The 19,698-nt window shown below is 29.0% G+C and overlaps 1 protein-coding gene across 1 annotated transcript; it reads right to left on the minus strand.

The window, feature by feature from the left end:
* Positions 1–2,822: 2,822 nt before the first annotated feature.
* LOC108347444 (puromycin-sensitive aminopeptidase) lies at positions 2,823–12,294 on the minus strand. The gene is made up of 32 exons (XM_017586678.2): positions 12,080–12,294; positions 11,264–11,344; positions 11,105–11,149; positions 10,800–10,940; positions 10,635–10,710; positions 10,431–10,507; positions 10,009–10,122; positions 9,807–9,881; positions 9,601–9,708; positions 9,302–9,514; positions 9,126–9,187; positions 8,962–8,989; positions 8,789–8,875; positions 8,515–8,540; positions 8,232–8,295; positions 8,049–8,129; positions 7,837–7,884; positions 7,697–7,715; positions 7,530–7,534; positions 7,421–7,432; positions 7,284–7,340; positions 7,084–7,193; positions 6,927–7,007; positions 6,623–6,806; positions 4,894–5,042; positions 4,669–4,807; positions 4,425–4,571; positions 4,245–4,326; positions 3,994–4,169; positions 3,501–3,728; positions 3,318–3,389; positions 2,823–3,218 (listed from the first exon to the last, which is right to left on the minus strand). The coding sequence occupies exons 1-32, from the start codon at positions 12,155–12,157 to the stop codon at positions 3,138–3,140; spliced, it is 2,946 nt and encodes a 981-aa protein (XP_017442167.1). The 5' UTR covers positions 12,158–12,294; the 3' UTR covers positions 2,823–3,137.
* Between the last annotated feature and the right edge of the window lie 7,404 nt (positions 12,295–19,698).

Consider the following 19,698-nt stretch of genomic DNA (forward strand, 5'->3'; position numbering starts at 1 on the left):
CATTCTCATGTCAATACTAGTTTTTATTTTTATATTTTTATTTTAAATTACTAAATTATTTATGATTTATTAAGTAATTTATCAAACTTATATTAATTTTTTATTATTATTAGTTTGTGTAAATTATTTTAAGACACAATTTTAATCAGTTTTATTTATTTTTTATAATTATATGATCTTTATATCACACTAATATTTGATACTCTTATTAGATATTATATAATTATATTTTTCTTCATATAATTTTGATAATAAACATTTATAATATTATATTTTATTTCTTGTAATTTTTATTTTATAAAAGAAAAGTATTTAATTAATATTTGAAATATTGAATACACGACTATGAACATGGATACAAATATACTCATTCTCAATTCTCAATTATAATAGGGATAAATATTTATTTTAAGAATGAGAATAAAATACTCCTACATTTATCCATCACTACTCTTTTTCTTTTCTTTTGTCTTTTCTTAGAAGAAAAAGAAATAGTTAAAGGAAATGAAAGTATTTTACCTTCCTTTTTCATCCTATTCCGGGTAAATTATTAGTTCCTATAATTGGATTATAAGACAATACACTATAAGAAGAAAATTGTGAAGGGCTATGTTGCCTAGGTTGTCATGTTTTGATGCCATGAAACATGGTGATTGTCATTTTGCTAGCATGTGATTATAGTCTAAATGTAATTAATTAATTAATTAAATTTTGATTGCAAAGGAAAATGTTGAATTGGTGTTGGTAGTAGTTGTTGGTATGATATGAGGAAGAAAGGTTGAAAAGAGTGGGGTAGGAATAATAATAAAAGTCATAGATAGATTCTTTTCCCTTTTGCTTGTGTCTTAGGGCAACTGAAATAACAATTAAACTGAAGACTTTTTGAGGCTATAATTAATCTAAGTTTAGATAGCAATCTTGTTAGATAAATGGGGACACCTTTTTCATCATTGGACAGATATCAAATTTATCATTGTGCTACTTAATTTTCTTTATGACCCCACCTTTTTTCTTTGACTTATACAAATCCAAACAAACAAACAATTACAGATACCATTTTCATACAATACAACCATAAACCTTTCCTAGCTAATTTATTATACAATTAAGAAGCCGAAAATATAGTCTCAAATTTTTAATTACGCTTAATTAAGATTACAAAGCAGTTATTCTTCTGTATAATATTAATGCAGAACAACATTCTTGAAAGTGTTTCACAAAGTAAATTTCTTCAAATAATTGTTTGGATTAAGCTCATTAGCTTTTTTTTAGTAGTGTGTAAACTAGTTAATTTATAGGATTGAGTGAAAGAATGACCATTTACATAACGTATTATGTGTTAATTAATGAAATTTGGTGCTAACGATAAATTTATTATTCTCCAATTAACCATATTGATATTTAATTATCCTAGTCTAAGTATTTATTAAGGGTAGAATATTAAAAATATTGATTTTTTTTAGAAATACCAATTTTAATACGGGCAAATTCTAGAAGTAATACAAACTCATCTAACTCGAAGATATATGTAAAAAATTTTATATAAAATAAATAAATTGTATAAATAGTAATATAAACACAATTTGTAACATAGGAAAATACTAAATTGTTTAATATGACCAAACTAGCTCTATTAAATACTGTATAAGTGTCACTATCTTCTCACAATTTTAACAATTTTCAATCTTATCATTTTCTCCATACTTATTCAAAAGTTGTCTTTAAAGCTATATTTAGCATAACATTTATATCTTTATTTAGTAGCTGACAAATTTGTTTAAACTTACCAGGAATGGTTGATATACAAGGTTCATATAAAGATATTAAATAATATTTTTTGAAAACACTAGATTCTAACTCTGTATTTTTTATTACCTTTAATTATATTAATTTTTTATTTTCACTAAAATAAGTAAATTTTAAATATAAGATAGAAATTGTTAAAATTGATAATGATAGATAATAATTAGTTTTATGGTAATTTTATATTACAATTATTATATTGACTAATACAATAAAAGTATCTTTTTGGGGTAACTATGATATTCATACGAAGTATCTATCCGTATGAAAGTATGATATCCACCTAAGCATACAATACTTTTTATTCTATTTTATCTTTGACTGTAAAAATTAAAAAAAATGAAATTCATTAGAGCTAGAATTATAAATACTTCCAAGATATATATTCAGCAATAAATTCAAATTATATAAAAGTTGACATTAACATACTATTTTACTATTTTATTTTATCAGCTACTTGGTAATTTTACTAATATAATAAGCTAGTTCAACAAATTTCAATTATTAGCTATCAAATTTCAGTTCTCATCTGACTTGATAGTTTTGTCAAATTTTATGAGAGTGAGTAAAACTTCAAGAATGACAATTTCTCTAAATGTATGCCAGTAATGGCGACAAATGTCGTAATTTGCTTTCAGCCACCAGTCTTATTTATGGAGAGAAGATACTTAGATGGAGATGTAGATGTTAAAAAAACTAACTGTTTTGACTTTCTCACAGTTAAAGTCGATTACAGATATCAGAATGCGACAACGTATACGGCTAACTAATACACTTATGTACACAAACCAAGCATCTATCTTTTATAAATGTTTGTGGTACATCCTATGTACTCAAATTAGGTCTAAAATATAGGATCAGGTTAGAAGGAAGGTGCAAATGGTGTTATTGCAGTCGTACATTGGTAAAAAAATAATGCAAAATGCAGTTTTTTTTCAGACTTCCGTTTTTAAAATAGTTTGAAGAAACAAGTAACACACAATCAGTCGCACCAATATTTTCTAATAAAATTATCAATATAATCAAAAAGTAAAAAGACGGTATAATCATATCCAAACAATCGTTTTTAAGTACCAAGATCAATTAGTTCACTTTTTATTATGGCGTAAAGCACTAAAGTCCTATGAAAATCGATATTAGAGGTCATCCCAAGTTAAGAGGTGCATGCAAAAAGAGAGGTCATCCCAAGTTAAGAGGTGCATGCAAAAAGAGAAGCACCCGTTGTTGCGCCAAAGCTTGCACAGGATAGAGATCGTTGTAACAATTGCTTTCGCCACAAATACACCATAACCGTCTAAAAGATAGCTTGGCTGTTTTCTTCGTGTCAGTCACACTCAAACAGCTAAGCTTTTCGAGGCTATCTCATACACATTCTCCGACAGTCCATTACTAGACACGATCTTCTCCAATTGAGCCTGAAAAACACCATATTTTTTCACCAAAGCTAATACAGCGACAATTCAATAAAAAGAGAAAATGAGAGCTAATGTGAAAAAATAATAAAAGTTTATTACCTTCGCAAGACTTTGTCTGCTTTCGTCATAACGCTTCCATCTTGAGAAGGCTGACACCATTCTTGAGGCAACCTGCATTCCTCCAAACCAATAAATTGTCAAATACAACATAAGGATCATGAAGCAATAATACACACAAACGAACTAATATGTAACTTAAAAAGAAGGATAATGTGAAATGACCTGAGGATTTAGCTTGTCTAGTAGCAGCACAATTTCTCCCAAAAACTTGTAGCCTGATCCATCCTTCGCGTGAAAGTTCACCGGAGACCCACAGAAACCTCCAATGAGAGAGTACACTTTGTTGGGATTGCGCAGGTCAAATGCTGGGTGGTCTAGCAGTTTCCGCACATTCTCGACATTACCAGGAATATCAGACGATGATTGCAGAGCAAACCATTTGTTCACCACCTGGAAAGGTAAGCAACTTGAGAGACATATGCACATATATAACTTGAGAGATTGTATAGTAGATAGGTAAAAACAGATGTTAATGAAGAAAGCACTATGCCTTTCGCAAATAATGGTTGGTATGAAAATCGTTAGCATCTTAAGTTTAATCCAGCCTCACCATCAAATAGGACGTTAAGGTTTATAACACACATAGGAGATAGCCAACGAATGGAGAAAACAAAAACTTAATTCCAAAAATAGTCATAACGATCGAGATATTTACCAAGAAATCATGCTTCCACTTTCCGTAAAAATCAGCTAGAAAATCATCACGGGTTTTACCGGGTGTCTGGGCTATGGCAACCAAAGCGGCGAATTGTTCAGTCATGTTAGTGGCAGTTTTGTACTCTTGAATTGCAAGCTCGGTGAATTCTTGTTCCTCGAGGCATCCAAGATAAGCTACAAAAAAGAAAATGATCTTGCTGCAATCATCCATGTAACTGTAAACTAGTATCTAGCAAGAGAAATGTATACCAAGAGCAATATTCTTCAGAGCACGCCTGGCCAAGTTTGGGTGATCAAAGACATAATCTTCTGAGCTCCTATTATATAATACCTGTAAAAAGGTAAATAACCATAGCTGTTATTGGGGAGATTCGTAGAATGAAGAAAAATATTTTAAAATTCTAGACTGCTTCAGACAGCAAGTCATACTGTTGTGTGGAACTCTGATCTCAGTTCACTGGCTAGCTGTTTCCTGATGAAAGTACGAACAGCATGAACAGCATCTGGATCTGCAACCTCCATCATGTCCATTATTTCTCCTACCCCGGGCAGAGTTATTGCCTTTGCCACAAATTCCTAGATGATAAAAGAGCATAAAGTTCAATTAGTGAAATAATATGACAAAAACCAATCAACAAAGAATATTACAAAGAAAATATTGTGCTAAGCATACTTTGTCCAGACTTGAGTCACATAGAATACGTTTGAACCCAACAACAAAGTTGGGATTCAAAACCAATGGTTTGTTATGTTGAAAATCATCCACCAAGTTAAGCATCAACTTCCGTGCCAAAACTTGTCCAGCCTCCCAACTGAATCATTTGAATCAGCCATTTAACAAATTCCCATCGAGCTATCAAATAAAAAAGAATAAATTGCAACTTCAGAGGAGACAAACCGGTTGAATTCATCAGAATCATTAGCTAGCAGGAAAAACAGGTCGCTCTCAGTGAGATCAGATTCCAGACGAACAGGAGCACTGTATCCCCTTAACAAAGAAGGAACAGGCTTCTCAAATATATCAGTGAATATAAATTCTTCCTCTTTCTACACCAGATACAAATAAAATTATCAGTTAGTCACGAATATCAAAAAGCTTACCCATGCTCCGCATTTCAACAAAAACCTACGGCTACTGGGACATAAGTTATGCAATATTAGGTAGATATGTCATTATTACAATTTCAGAACCATTTTTCTTCAACCCAGTTATTTAACATGTATGCACGTACTATGTAATGAAACAAATGACCCTTTTACTTTGTAGTATATCTGTTGTCATAATAACTATATGTTCATAATTTAACCAAACAAGGTAATGGATCCAGAAAACTTCAGTGGAGAAAACGCAGGATAAAAACATTTGTAAATTTTAAAGAATGGAAGAACGATGAGAACGCTACAATTTGGCATGAGGAGGAGATGACTGGACAAATGAATTTGTTCATTAAAAGAGGAAAAAGGTCAGTGCTTGGACTCATTGACTGATTTGACTCACTTTTGGGAAAAAATTGTTAGCTTGAAATATATTTTCATAAGCCTTTTCAGGGTAGCAAAAAAAACTGATAATATAGATACAGAAAATTTTGAAAAATGTGGAGTCCATCAAAGACTATAAAGTAGAAAATATTTCCGGTGACGTAAACCAAGCCACAACTTCCATCCCCAACATTCCCATCCTAAAACAGTTTGCAATGGGTAGGATTTCCAGGGAAACTCCACTGAAAATTGCTTTAATATTTCAGTTCTGGACGGAATAAACCTACATATTCTGAAATTAAAAAGATTCTGACAGGTGTAAAATTAAGAATAATGCAAATCATTAGAACTTCCTCAGCCTTAAAGAAGTTCAAGATTGTAATAACCAATGAAGTCACCTTCAAACAGTACTTATTTCCCTTGAAGAGAGGAAAGAGAAGAAGGGTGGCAATTGCAATTGTATATTATCCACCTGCTACAGAGTATATGTCAAAAACCTGCCTGACAGGTATAGTTACCTTAAAACCACAGTTTGGCCAGTGTGATTGGAAACCAGCCAGGTAACCAGTCCATGAACTCAGAAAAATACGGATGATTTTGAGAACCAGCCAACCAGTTCTGAGAACAAGTTCGAACGTTTTTGAGATGATTTTTAATTTAATATCATATGTTTTAAACATAAAGAAAAACGCATTTAATTTTCTTTCAATTTTTAATTTAATATATGTTTTGAAGAAGATTACAACTAGGTATAAATTACTATATCAATTTTATAAAATTAATTTACTTTTACTCATTTATATTAATCTGTCATTTTATTTTGTATTCTACATGTAAACTGGGTTATTATAACTGGCCATTGATGTATTTTATTAAAATTTAAACTTAACTATCATGATATATTTCATTTGGAGTTTTATATATACTTTGAATCTTAAGACTGCATAATGATGTTTTATTTAGATTTTGTTGTTACAAATTTCTTGTACTCATTTAATATTATTTCAATGACTATTTAATTAATACTGATTCTACCACTGTTAAATCATTAATCCTTGGACCAGTGTCTAAACTAGTTTCGTGCAGGTCTGGTTTTAAAAAATGACTTACAAAGTTCAAATAAACACGAGACAGAAGTTATAAATAACCTTGGTGACTCTAAGGACTGTAGTGCAGACTGGTTGAACATTGTTTGAAACAGATTGCAGAGTCCCGTTGTGATAAAGATTTGAAAGAGGAATGTCCTTGCCGGTGGAATCAAGCAAACCCACTGCAACAGGAATGAACATGGGTTCCTTAACCGCTTGTCCTGGAGTAGGTGGTATCTCTTGGCTGCAAAAATGTCCTCATCAAACATACTAAAGACAACCACAAATAAAATCCAAGGCTGGTATACCTTTAAATCACTCAATCAAAAAGGAGAAACCAAAAGTTGAAGTTTTGTTTGTGTACCTAATCTTCAAAGAAAAAGTATGTGCTTCTGAATTATAAGAAGTGCTTACTTTGACAACAGGGGTCCCAGCTTGAGAATACCTGAACATTTGCTCGTAAGTTAATACAAACTAGTATAAGATAGCAGTGAGGAAAAAATGATGCCATAAATACACACCATAACGAGAAATTTGCAAAATCAGCATCATTTGCATCCCGCATGGCAGAGAAAAAATCTTCACATGTTACAGCATGACCATCATGTCTCTTGAAATAAAGATCCATGCCCTGAAATATGCGGAGTTTGTAAGAGTTGAACTTTAAATTAAGACATAGCAGGTAACACGGTTGATATAGGCATTAGATAAACATTCTTACTTTTCGGAACCCTTGACTTCCTAATAAGGTTTTGTACATTCTGACAACTTCAGCCCCCTGTTACATAGGATCATAAGAACAAAATGCCACACAGAAGGATGTAGAGGGACTAAAAACTGTAGTGATTATGGTCAAACCTTTTCATAGACCTGCAGAAAAGAACGACACCATTATAAACAATTCAATAGCTTAATAAGAAAAAAAAAATAGAGACAAAAAGTGTCAACCAAAGAATCTGAAACATACCGTAACTATATTTTGACATAGACAATAGGGCCACATCAGAAATTAGTCCACATGTGTTGGCAAAATGATAGATAAATCAGTAGAGCACAACAAATTATTACATAATATAGTAAAATTTTCAAATACGATATTGTCTCAATTATTTAAGTTCTGAAAATATGGCATGCCTGTGTAGAAGTTGTCCATCTGTCAACATAGAGAAAAAAAAATATGAACACATACTTAAAAGCACGTATAGTAAGGGGAATGACGGCAAAATATATTTTTGGAGACAAAAGATGAGGGGAAATGATTTCCATATTCTAACCTTGATATAAGAATGTGGTCGCACTGGATGGGCCATGGGACCGGCATCCTGAAAAATTAGTTAAAAATATCAGAATACTACACCTGACATCATGGTATTTAACATTAAAAGAATAGTAAATAAGATAAATTATATAGATAAAATGAGAGGAACAGTCAGAAAAACGTCGCTGTAGAACTCAGAAATAATCATACACAAAAGGAAAAAGTAACCTGTGGAAACTGGTAATTTCTAAGATTAGAAACATCAGCAATTCGCTTTACAGTTCGACTTCCCATATCAGATGAAAATTCCTGCCAATTATCAATACATTGCATTGAAAAAAAAAATCCAACAGAAGAAAAGCATTGCATTGTCTAAATCGAAACATGGGAAACTGGGGAATGGAGGCTTGCCTGATCCCGAAAAACAGTGAGACCTTCTTTCAGGCTAAGCTGGAACCAGTCTCGACAAGTCACTCTGATATTATTAAATGAAATGCTTAATTCAAGTGTTACACACCCATGGCAATGAAAAGAAATAAACATATAATAGACAAATGTGCTGAAAAAACCCAGGATTACAATAAATTGAAATAGAACTTAGCAGGAAAAAGTTTTGGGATATTCTATGAATGGGAATAAAAAGAGCATAAAAATAACAAGAAAGGATAACAAGATCTATAGTGGATAACACCACCTGTTGCCAGTCCAGTTGTGGAAATACTGCAAAATAGACAGCAGATAAGCTCTAGTCATAATTAAGAAATATTCTATAGTCACAATTACAAGATAAACTATGCACACAATTAATAAAATTAGTTTTAGAAAAGTAACTCTTCAAAAATTATAATATCTAATAGTTTTAGAAATAAGCCCTAGTCACAATTAAGAAATAAGCTCTGGACACCATCAAGAAAATTATATTTGGAAAAGTAACTCTTCAAAAATTATAATATCTAATAGTTACAAACCTCATGTCCAATAACCCCCAATATTGCAGCATAATCTGCATCAGTAGCAGTCTCTGGAGAGGCCAATACAAGCTTTGAATTGAAAATCTGATAATAAGAAAAAAAAAATTATGTAAATGTCAGAAGAGAACACAGATGACCAACAAAGAAAAGCTGACAAGAAGGGGTCTAACATTCAAGCTCTTGTTCTCCATTGCTCCCCTGTCCAACACAAAACAAGTATACCATATTACTTTTCTGCACTCTAACATTTCATGCTATCTCATCTTATCTCATAATATACAATGTAGGCAGGGTCACATCATTGAAATCTTAAAAACTGGTAGATGGAAATTACATGTTAAAATCTGGGACAGCAACAACATTGAAGAGATCCAGGTCATATTCAAGTCCAAAAACCTGTTCAGAAAGCATATGACAAGACAGAAAAATTCTTCAGTATTCCAAACTATGTATATTGTGACCATAAGTAGACCATCTGATTAAATGATTTAAAACTAAACAAGGACATACATCTTCATCCCACTTCATAGCTGCTTTCAGAGCATACATAGCATGTGCAGTCTTAGGGACATCTTCTTTAGGTGTCCATATCCTAAGGACCACATTCCGCCCTGAACGGGTAGTAAATATGTCATCTCTGCTCTCTAATTGTCCGGCAACCAAGGCAAACAGGTAACAAGGTTTCTTGAAGGGGTCCACCCAAACAGTGTAATGCCTCCCGCCCTGCCGTGTAGCATAAATATTGTCCATAAACAGTATACTAACAGTCTAGATAGCCTCCACAGCTATGCATTACAAGATAACATTACCTCTAGGTCACCATGCTCAACCAGGTTTCCATTAGACAACAACACTGGATACAGCGATTTATCAGCCTCAATTCGAACGGTATATTTTGCCATTATGTCAGGTCGATCCTGTTGGAAGGTAGAATCCATTAGTTCCATGTGAAAAACTTAATTTTATGAGTTAATATACAAACAGTTTATCATATTGATTGCCTTAAGATGACAACCTGATAAAATGTAATTTTACGGAAACCTTCAGCCTCACATTGAGTACAGAAATTCCCAGATGATTTGTAAAGTCCCTACAGGAAATCAAATTCATAGTCAACACAGCTTCCTCCCCTCAAGCCCCAAATTATGGTGATAAAAGAGGAAAAATAGCAATGAAATAAAGAAATAAACCATACAACAAGGAGAATTTTCATTAACCTCTAATGATGTATTTTTCTGTGGACAGATCTCAGTGACAATTTCAAGATCATATTTACCACTAGGAGGTGATAGGATTGTGAGATGCCGTGCATCCAAATGATAATCTTCCTCCTACAGATGAATGTAATAGAATTATTAACAAAGTTACAAGAGTAACACAACAATCTAAACCCAACCCATAACTAGCAATACAAAATGTTTCAGAAAGTAAAAACTATGGTTTTGACTAGGAAGCACAAATATAAAGTTTTTCCGAAAGTGAAAAACAACTAAGGTTTTAACAAGGAAGCATAAATGTGACGTTCATTACACAAAATTAAAATCAGTTGTAATCATATGAATTTCAGTGTCTGAAAAACTTGCAAGATGGCATTGAAAGTCAGCAGGTGATTGTGTACACACACACACACAACATATACCTTCAAAGCCTTTCCATTCAGCTGAACTGAAACTAAAGATACATCTTGTCCATCTAAAACTAGAGGGGGGGAAGAACCTGGTGCACAAAATAGAGCAATTAGAAGTGAGTTAAATAAATATGAAAACTGGTAAATTACTTGGACAGTATAACTCGGTAGATTCAACAAGATACAAGTTTGTCACAAGGAAACATAATTATCTACCTTCAATGCGAGGATACACAGATATTTTAGAACTAACTATTGTCTTCTCCTCTCCCAAGGAAAATTCTAGATCCACCTGTAATAGTTACATGCAACACATGAACAAAGGAATCAATAAAATTTTAAAAGTAGCAACAACATGAATGAAAACTCCTGTAAACTTACATTGTCAAAGTAGTAATCAGGCCTCTTATAATCCTTTAAGAATATTTCCTTTGGTGTCTCCATATTAGATTCTTCAACTTGCTTTGGTAAATCCTCTGTGGCAACAGCACAAATTAGCCTCTTACTTACTTGCTTGACCCTCTGAAACAGAATAAGAACAAACAAGATCAGGTAACCAAATAAGCAGATTGTACATCAACGTTGAGTCCGAAAGAATCCATAGACATACGGTAAAACCAAACATCTTTAAAAATGTAACTAAATAAACTACAAAAGAAGGAAGTTCCAACACAAATTAAACTTACTGGTAATGAAGTATATAATGGGGAATACTTCTTTTGGAAATTAACCTGCAAAATCCATGTCAACAGTATTACATTCACGTGAAACATTAAATGAGAGCATTATTTTTTTTTAAAGATACTTTTCATAGTGTATGGAGCTGCAAAAAGAAGGAAAGAAACCTCCGAAGCAACGCAATGCTTGTAACGGATGCTCCTTTTTGCTGTATTCTGAAAATAACCAACACCGCAATTAAGCTGAAGCTGCAAAGAAGGTAGTAATAATCATCATAATCCACAGAGGAGTAAGCAATATTGCAACATTCAACATGTTATTCTCAATTGAAATTTTTTTAAAAATAAAACACAGACAAGAAATCTCCATACAGGGAGAATTTATCAAGTAAGAAAGTCATTAAGAAGAACAGTAAGAGCAAAATCAGATAAGACAACCTTCGTGTATAGTCAAAATTAAAAGTATTTTAATTTTGACATAACTTCTTAAAAAACTAACATGACTTAATTTGTTTAACCCATTTGTAATAAGATATAATTATTTATATTCACTTAGCATTTGATAGGTGCAGGTACACTGGAAGCTATAACTCGAGTTCAGAAACTTCTCAACATCAAATCCAACTTTCAAAAATGCAGGCTAAAAAAGACATCATGTCATTCAGGGATTGGAGTAATGAAAAAAGTGAACAAGTGTAGAAAATAAACAAAGCACACACGAAAAAAAAAACATGTTTGCGTAACAACTGCCATACGTATAACAAAGAGTCTTCTATATTGAGTTAAAAATAATAATAATAATAATAATAATAATAATAATAATACGACAGGAGAAACAACACAAGTTCCTACGACCAAAAATCCATTTCTCTGAAAGATTTTCGTTATTCCAGAAACAAGAATTGCACATGGAGGCATGGTGGTGACGGATACGTAGAATCAGAACAAAAAACAAAGTTAAAAGGTGTATGTATGGATAATCACAGGAGCAGGGGAGATCAAACCCAGTAGAGTGTTCCTCGAAAGAGACAATCTCTTCGATGGCAGAACCAACCGTGCCATTTATCGCGAACCCCTAATTGAGAGTTATGAATTTCCACAAAAACAAAAACAAAAAAGACAACCCTTTTAAACCCTAGATCACCGTGATTTCTCGTTCTTATAAGCGGATGGGGATAAGAAGGGGTGATTTTGAATTATGGACATCAGAATTCAAAAACAAAAATAACAAAACCACGTAAAGTGATTGGATAAACTGATACGAAATATCTTGACTAAATAAAAATAAATAAATAAATAAATAAATATGGCTCAATTGCAGAAACGATGATGTTTGAGCTTCACCTCACCAGTTCTGCGATGAAAGTGCAATGAACGACGAAGAAACAAGATCGATGGAACAAGAATAAATAGAGAACGGAAGATATTCAAGTAATTATTTATTATTTATATTCGAATTTAATTAATTAATTGAAAACTTAATCGTATCAAATGTAATTAGAATATATACTCGATGGATAAGCACTGAGAAGAAGTAAAGTATTGATTTATTTACATTATAATGTTAATTGGTGTTGCTTCGCTTTCATTGGTTACCATTTTTTTACTAGTAAAATAATTTTTAACAGTGTTGTTTGTTTTTCTCTTAAATTAAATAGTATGCTGATTTCCTTAATAATGTTAATTAATAGTATGCTGTTGTATTATTATTTTTTTCAAACTTGTATTGATATTGTATATTGTATTAACTTAATGAGCTTGTGAAACGGTTGATATGCTGTTGTTATTCTAATTATAATAGTAATATACAGTTGTTATTGTGAGTTTTTTTCGAAACTTTTTGTAAATTTAAATTTAATCATTGTGAATAACGTAACTTGCTTCCGTTTTGTTCGCAATGTTAAACTGAATTTCATTCAGAATTTTATTATTATTTTATATCCATACTATTTATTCTTGTGAACATATTGTTGGTGCTGCGTTTTTTTAAACATGCAAATTAGAAAAAAAAACAAAAACTAATATTTTGTAAACAAGATTATTAAATTGTAAATAAAAATATTTACATAATTTTAACAAATAATATTATTTTTTTATAGAAGGAAACAGTAGACAGTTTTGACCAAAAGTAATATTTTTATTTTATTTATCTAACTAAAAAATATATTTTTATTTATTTTGAGTTCTGTCGCATACTTTTTTTGTACTTTATTTTCAGGAAAAATAACTTTCTCTTGTGTTTGTTTGTTTGTATATTAATAAAATTATCTTTAAATGATTAAATATATTAAATAATACGTGTGCATAATTGATGTTTACGTGTTAAGTCATTGGCATTTAGTTTTGTTTTTTTCATTTCTTGTTGTCCATTAATAAGCTTTATTAAGATTAACCTCGTGGTGGTACTTTGAAACCGGGTTTTTTCTTCCTGCAACTTTAAGCTCTATATTAAAATGCCGATAATAAAAAACTTAATTCTCAAAACTATTATTTTATTTTATTTTTGTAAAAATAACTTTTAAAATTACTTGTTCTGGAAATCTTTCAAAATAAGTTTTTCAAAAAATTTATAGCATTATTTTCATAAAAAAACTTTTACAATAAGATTTATAGAATGGGTTTTTGAAACATATAAAAATAATTTTGGTTTGAACCTTTTAAATTAAAATTTTTAGAACAAGATTTTCAAAATACATGTGATACCTTCTTGCATGAGTTTTTTAAAATAAAATTTCAACTTCAAATTTCTAGATTGCTGAATCCGATATATATACTTTCAGATTTGATAATGCATTTTGAATTATCAAATCTGAATTTAAATTTAAAAAACCCAAACACTAAACACTCCCAACCGCCACACCTTATTGGAGAACTACGAAAGTCATAAAACAAAGTTATACATCTTCTTATAATTCTTCTTTATTTTAATAATATTTCATAAGGGCAAAAGTGGAATTTTAAAGTTAGGGGATGCATGAAGAGAAAAGGTGGGTTCAGGAAGAAATGGCCCAATATGTATCATAATAGCCCAATAGTCCTCAGCTTTGCAACATGCATTGCAATAAAAGGGAAAAGAAGGAAAAAAAAAATCCGAGGAACTCCATGACTGGTATAGAACAGAATTATAGATTATATTAAAAAATAATAATTTTCAAAGTTTTTCTTTCTGAGATGATAAAATAAATAAAAACAAATCCTGAAAATGCACTGTCAAACAAAAATAACGAGACTTTCTCTTTTTAAAATGCTTGGGCAGATTTAAAATAATTCAATGACACAAAAGTTCAAAGCAAAATATAAAATGATTGCGTTAAGAATTAAGCAAAGTTATTTAGTAAAAATTAAACATAATTTATTTGAATTTGATTTTCTAATATAAACTAGTGTGTTATATTAACAGTTGTTTCTTGATAATTGATATAAGTGGTAATACTTATAAATTTCTTAAAATAAGGTTTTGTTTTTGAGTCCATCCAAAGAAAGAAATGCTATATAACAGTAATTTAATTTTATCACAATGTAGATGTGTTAAAACACAAACTCCAACAAGAAAAACTACATGTTGTATAAGGCCCAAAACATAAGTAAGTGTCCATATTTATTTCGACATCTTCATTAAAAAACAGGGGTTTTATCTCTATAAAACATTAATTATGTTCCCTATGTTCCCTTTACTTGTGTTACTTTCACCTGTTGACGAAAAAAGTTTTAAGACTAACTTTTTTAGTTTCATAACCTGAATTCAGCAGTGATTCGCGCTTATGTGTCACAAAAGATGTGAAATGGTTTTTCTTGGCTTTTTCAATAGTTCTTCTTTTCCTCATTAACTCAATTCTTTATGAACATATTTCATTGTATGGCCATTAACACAAAAAGTATGTTGACTCAATGTATGAAACACTCCCAACAAACATGTCCCATCATATCTTTGACCCCAACATTGTTTGGTCAACGTCCAAATCAAATTATGATATTATTAAGCTTCAAAACCTATAATGATTGATAAAATATAAATCATATTTTGGACGAGTCTCTTTGTAAGGTTTTTTAGAAAAATAAAATCATATTCTAATTTTCATAAATTAAAATTATTTATTTACATATTAATTAATTTGTAAAAAATTCCTCATATTTATTTATTTATATTAATTTTATATTGTTTTTTACACACGTGTAAATTTAAAATTTTGTTTAACTTATGTATAAATCAGTTTTGATTTATAAAAAATTATGAAAAAAGAATTAAGTTTAAGAGAAAATAACTGTAACTAAATAGTGCATTTATTTATAATAACTAAAGTATGAAAAAGCATGTCCAAACAATTCTGAGAAAATATGTTATTATGTTATCATCATGTAAATCAATCAATCTTAATATTTTATTTTATTGAATAAATATATTCATACTTAATAAATGTTGTATATATACATTGAAAAATGGGTAATTACAAAAATAAAAGATAAACTACATTTAGCACATAATTGAACTGGTATGACAGTACCATTAGTATTTTAAACTGGTTTTCATTTTGAAAAGCAATGAAGATGATTGATGTTGTGAAGAAGATGATTTGGTTTGAGTGTGTTGGGTCCATTAATGATGAAATTGTGCCCTTCCTTTCTGGCACACATAAAAGATTGTGGGGACACAGCTTTTGATGCTAAGAATTTGAAGTGCCCTAAAATTCAAACTATTTTTGTCTTTTAGTTAGCAGAATGTGTCTGAATGGGAGCCGTTAAAACGACAAAGTTTTGTTAATGGTCTCACATGGGGGCATATGCTTCCCATCGCCATCCCTTAAAAAGAGCGTTTTGGAGTGATGTTGAAATGCCCTAATCAAATTTGCTGTAAGTCAATACCACACTGTCCTTTTCTGCTGCTCCGATCATTCACCTATTTTTTTAATTCTTCTCACACATATTTATGTTTAAAAATTACTTTGTATATATTGAAGGGAAAGAAACAAATGACATTGTTAATTAATTTTTTAATTCAACATTGTAATATAATTTTTTTAATTGTTTTACACATATTAAATGCATTTTATATTTTCAAGCAATTAAATATGTGTACTTTTTATTTAATAAAAAATATAAATAATAATTATCGGAAATGTTTCCCGTTAAATACAGAAGTAAATCTTGACAATTTTTTTGATACACATATTCAAAAAGTAACTATATATTTTATAGAACTCACTTATTCAAAATATTTAAAATATACCTGGTCTTGAATGGGCTAACTTATTTCCTTACCCATCTTATTTTTTCAATGTTTTCAGCGATTTATGAAATAATTACCACATCACTTTATTTGAAAGTTTTTATCAACTAATAGTTATTGATGCAGTATAAATAAAGTACATTTTCATATAAATCAAAATTAATTTATTTACAAGTTTAAAATTCTTTGAAGAAAATAAAAGGAACTTCCATGAAGTATTGATAAATTAAAGTTAATTCATGGGAAAAAAAATCTTATTTAACTTTTTTATACGTATTTATTGAGATACTGATCTAAGCCCAGACTTTAGTAACCTTTTACTTATAACTTATATAAAAGAAAAAGTTTAATTCGAATTCTTATTCTATTGTAAACTTGTACACAAATACTTATGCAATAAACATTAATTCATCAATTAAATTAGCCTTAAATTAATTTATTGATTTAACCAAGTCTTAAATCTATGATGCTTTTGGAAAGAACGAACAGCCAGCAAAAAAGAAGTACATATAATTTCTAAATCATTTTTTCCCTAAAATTAAAAGGTGGCAAGTGAACATTGTTTTTGGTGAGTTAAGAATAAGATACACTATTTCGTATTTGTCCTTTCCAAACAGTTTTTTTATACCAACAACTATATGGATTAATTGACACAAATATGCTTTAGCTTAATTAATAATTTCAAGTTTACATGTTTAGTATGTGATTAATTAAACATCTAAAATAATTTTATCATCTACAGTTGTTCTATTTAATTGGAGCAGAATTAGTTCTTATAGAATATCACATGTAGTATCTAAAAATAACTAATTTTGTATTTTCCAATACTTGTATTCTTTTGGGTGTATTCTCGAAATTGGTATGCGCGTAGGAATTCTCAATAACATATTAAAAGATGAACTATTTTTCAGATTAATACTAAGTTTTACTTAATAATTAAAAATATAATGAAAAGAGGGTGCTATTAACATTAATTTTATAAAAGGGAAATTCATCAACTATATATTTTTATATTTTTTCCTATAGTTCTAATTAGGTTATATAAAATTAGTTTCCCTTTTTGTGATACATTAGCATTTGTACCCGTACGACATTTTTAAAAATTAAAATATATTTATTATATTAATGTGACTTTTATAAAAATATAATTATAATTTAATATAAATGTTTTGTTTTATATAATTAAATAATAATATTATGATTCATTTTATGATGAGAAATGTATTTGAATTATATATATATATATATATATATATATATATATATATATATATATATATATATATAATAAAATGTATAGTATATAATTGTTTTAAATAATATATTGTGATTGAGTTAACGAGAATAAAGAATACATATTCAATTTTAAATGAAACATTGGTTAGTGACGTGTACTTTAATGTAAATAGTAGATTATGTGAGAATATAAATGATTGACAATATAAAAATATTCAGTTTTTGTAAAAATATAAGTTATATAAAAATACAAATGATAAATTATAAAAAAAAATTCTTATTTATTAGAAAAATATCATAAGGTATACTTTTTTTTATATCAATTTCTATATCAATTATAATTAGAATCAATATAAATTTTATTTTTATTTATTGTGAAAATGTCAACTTTTTATATTAGTTGTCATACTTCTTATACCTAGTTGGTATAAATAATAGTTATAAATAATATATTTTACACTAGTGTATAAATAATAATTCTATGTATATTAATGTTCTCATTTGGAAAATCTATTAATATACAGTAATAAAAATCATATTACATTAATAATAATCAGAATATGCATAAACTAGAATCACTTATTTACATACAAAATTAACTATAACCATACTCATTAATTATAAGAATAATTAATTAACCTTTAGGCAATTTAAAAATGTTTTATAATAATAAACTTCAATTAACTCATAAATCAATTATTCAATTTAGTATCATATTATCGGTAACTGAAATAAAAATATTAATAACTTAAAGTCAAATAATTTAAAATTTTGCTTACTGTGATTACTAACAAAATTGATCTTTGATTTCAAATAAATAAATATCCTTAATTATTATAAATCATACATAACATTTTTCTTAATTTTAAATAAAATTAGGATACATTATTTACATAATAAAATTAAAACACTAATTGTAATTCAGGTAAGAAGATAGTTTTCCAATTCAAATCTTTTATTTGCCATTCATATCAATAAAGATATTTAGATTTTCATATCTGGGTTGGATCAATTTTCAATTTGCATGATAGAAAATTATTTTTCCAACATAACTTTTATTGCATCCAATCCACATTAGCAAGTGTCAATTCTCGAATTGCTTTCAATCCACATATTCAGGTCCCAAGTGAAAATACTTTTCAATTTACAATGATAAATTAATACGTAATAAAAATGCAGCTAAACAGCATTCATATTCAATTCATTCAATATAGACCTAGTTTTTATCATAAGCAACGTACCATTTCAATTTGAAATCAAATTACGGGAAATATAAAATTCCTAAATCTCATCATTAAGACTCTACTAATTTGGAAAAAAAACTTAAATCAGAATTCAAAATTTTTATTGAGAAATCCCTAAATTCATAGTTGGCTTGACTTGGGTAAAACATAATTTGGAAAAAAACATCATATAAGGAGAATCATAAATCTAACAACACATATTATAATATCACATGTAAATTAATTTGTAGTTTTTCTGCATTCTTAGTCTATTCTATTCTAGAAAACTATAGGATTTTAATATTTACAATTCTCACAACATAATCATAATAGAATACTGACCTTCATCCATGAGAGATCCTATAAGATGCATTGTTCAATCTTTCTATTCTCCAACCCCTGTCTCTCAATATATCTTTTTGTCTTTCTTTTTTCATACTTTCATTATGTGTAACTGTGAAAGAACTTTGTGTCTAGAGAAGAATCCTAATCCCTTTTATAAACCAGCTTCAATCTTTTTATTTTATGTTTATTTTATGTTTATTTTATTTTATTATAATTTTTCATGATAACTAATAGATTATTAAATCTTATTAAATCACATTTGAACTTATCATATATTTTAAATGAGTAAAATAATATAATTAATTTTTTAATTAATTTAAAAAACACAAATAAACATGTTGAATCCTTTAATTTGTAAGATTTTTTTTTTCACATCTATTGAAAACATTGAGAGGTTTGGTTATTCATCTCTGATTATTTATAGATAAAAAAATTAAAAAAACTGATAATATAAATAGGAAAAACAACTTTTTTTTTTATAAAATTAATTATTAATAATTTTAATTAGAAGACTTGAAATATATCAACACTTTAAGCTATATTTGATTTGAATATAATACTATCAAACCGTATTG

This window comes from Vigna angularis, chromosome 1, assembly GCF_016808095.1.
Source record: "Vigna angularis cultivar LongXiaoDou No.4 chromosome 1, ASM1680809v1, whole genome shotgun sequence".
Classification (NCBI taxonomy): Eukaryota; Viridiplantae; Streptophyta; class Magnoliopsida; order Fabales; family Fabaceae; genus Vigna; species Vigna angularis.

Excerpts from the sequence above, each read along its gene's own strand:
- LOC108347444 (XM_017586678.2), bottom strand. The coding sequence starts at position 12,157 with ATGGCACGGTTGGTTCTGCCATCGAAGAGATTGTCTCTTTCGAGGAAC. Across the intron at positions 8,876-8,961 it reads TGGAGAACAAGAGCTTGAAT|ATTTTCAATTCAAAGCTTGT; the intron begins GTTAGACCCCTT and ends TCTTATTATCAG. Across the intron at positions 8,130-8,231 it reads TCACTGTTTTTCGGGATCAG|GAATTTTCATCTGATATGGG; the intron begins GCAAGCCTCCAT and ends GATAATTGGCAG.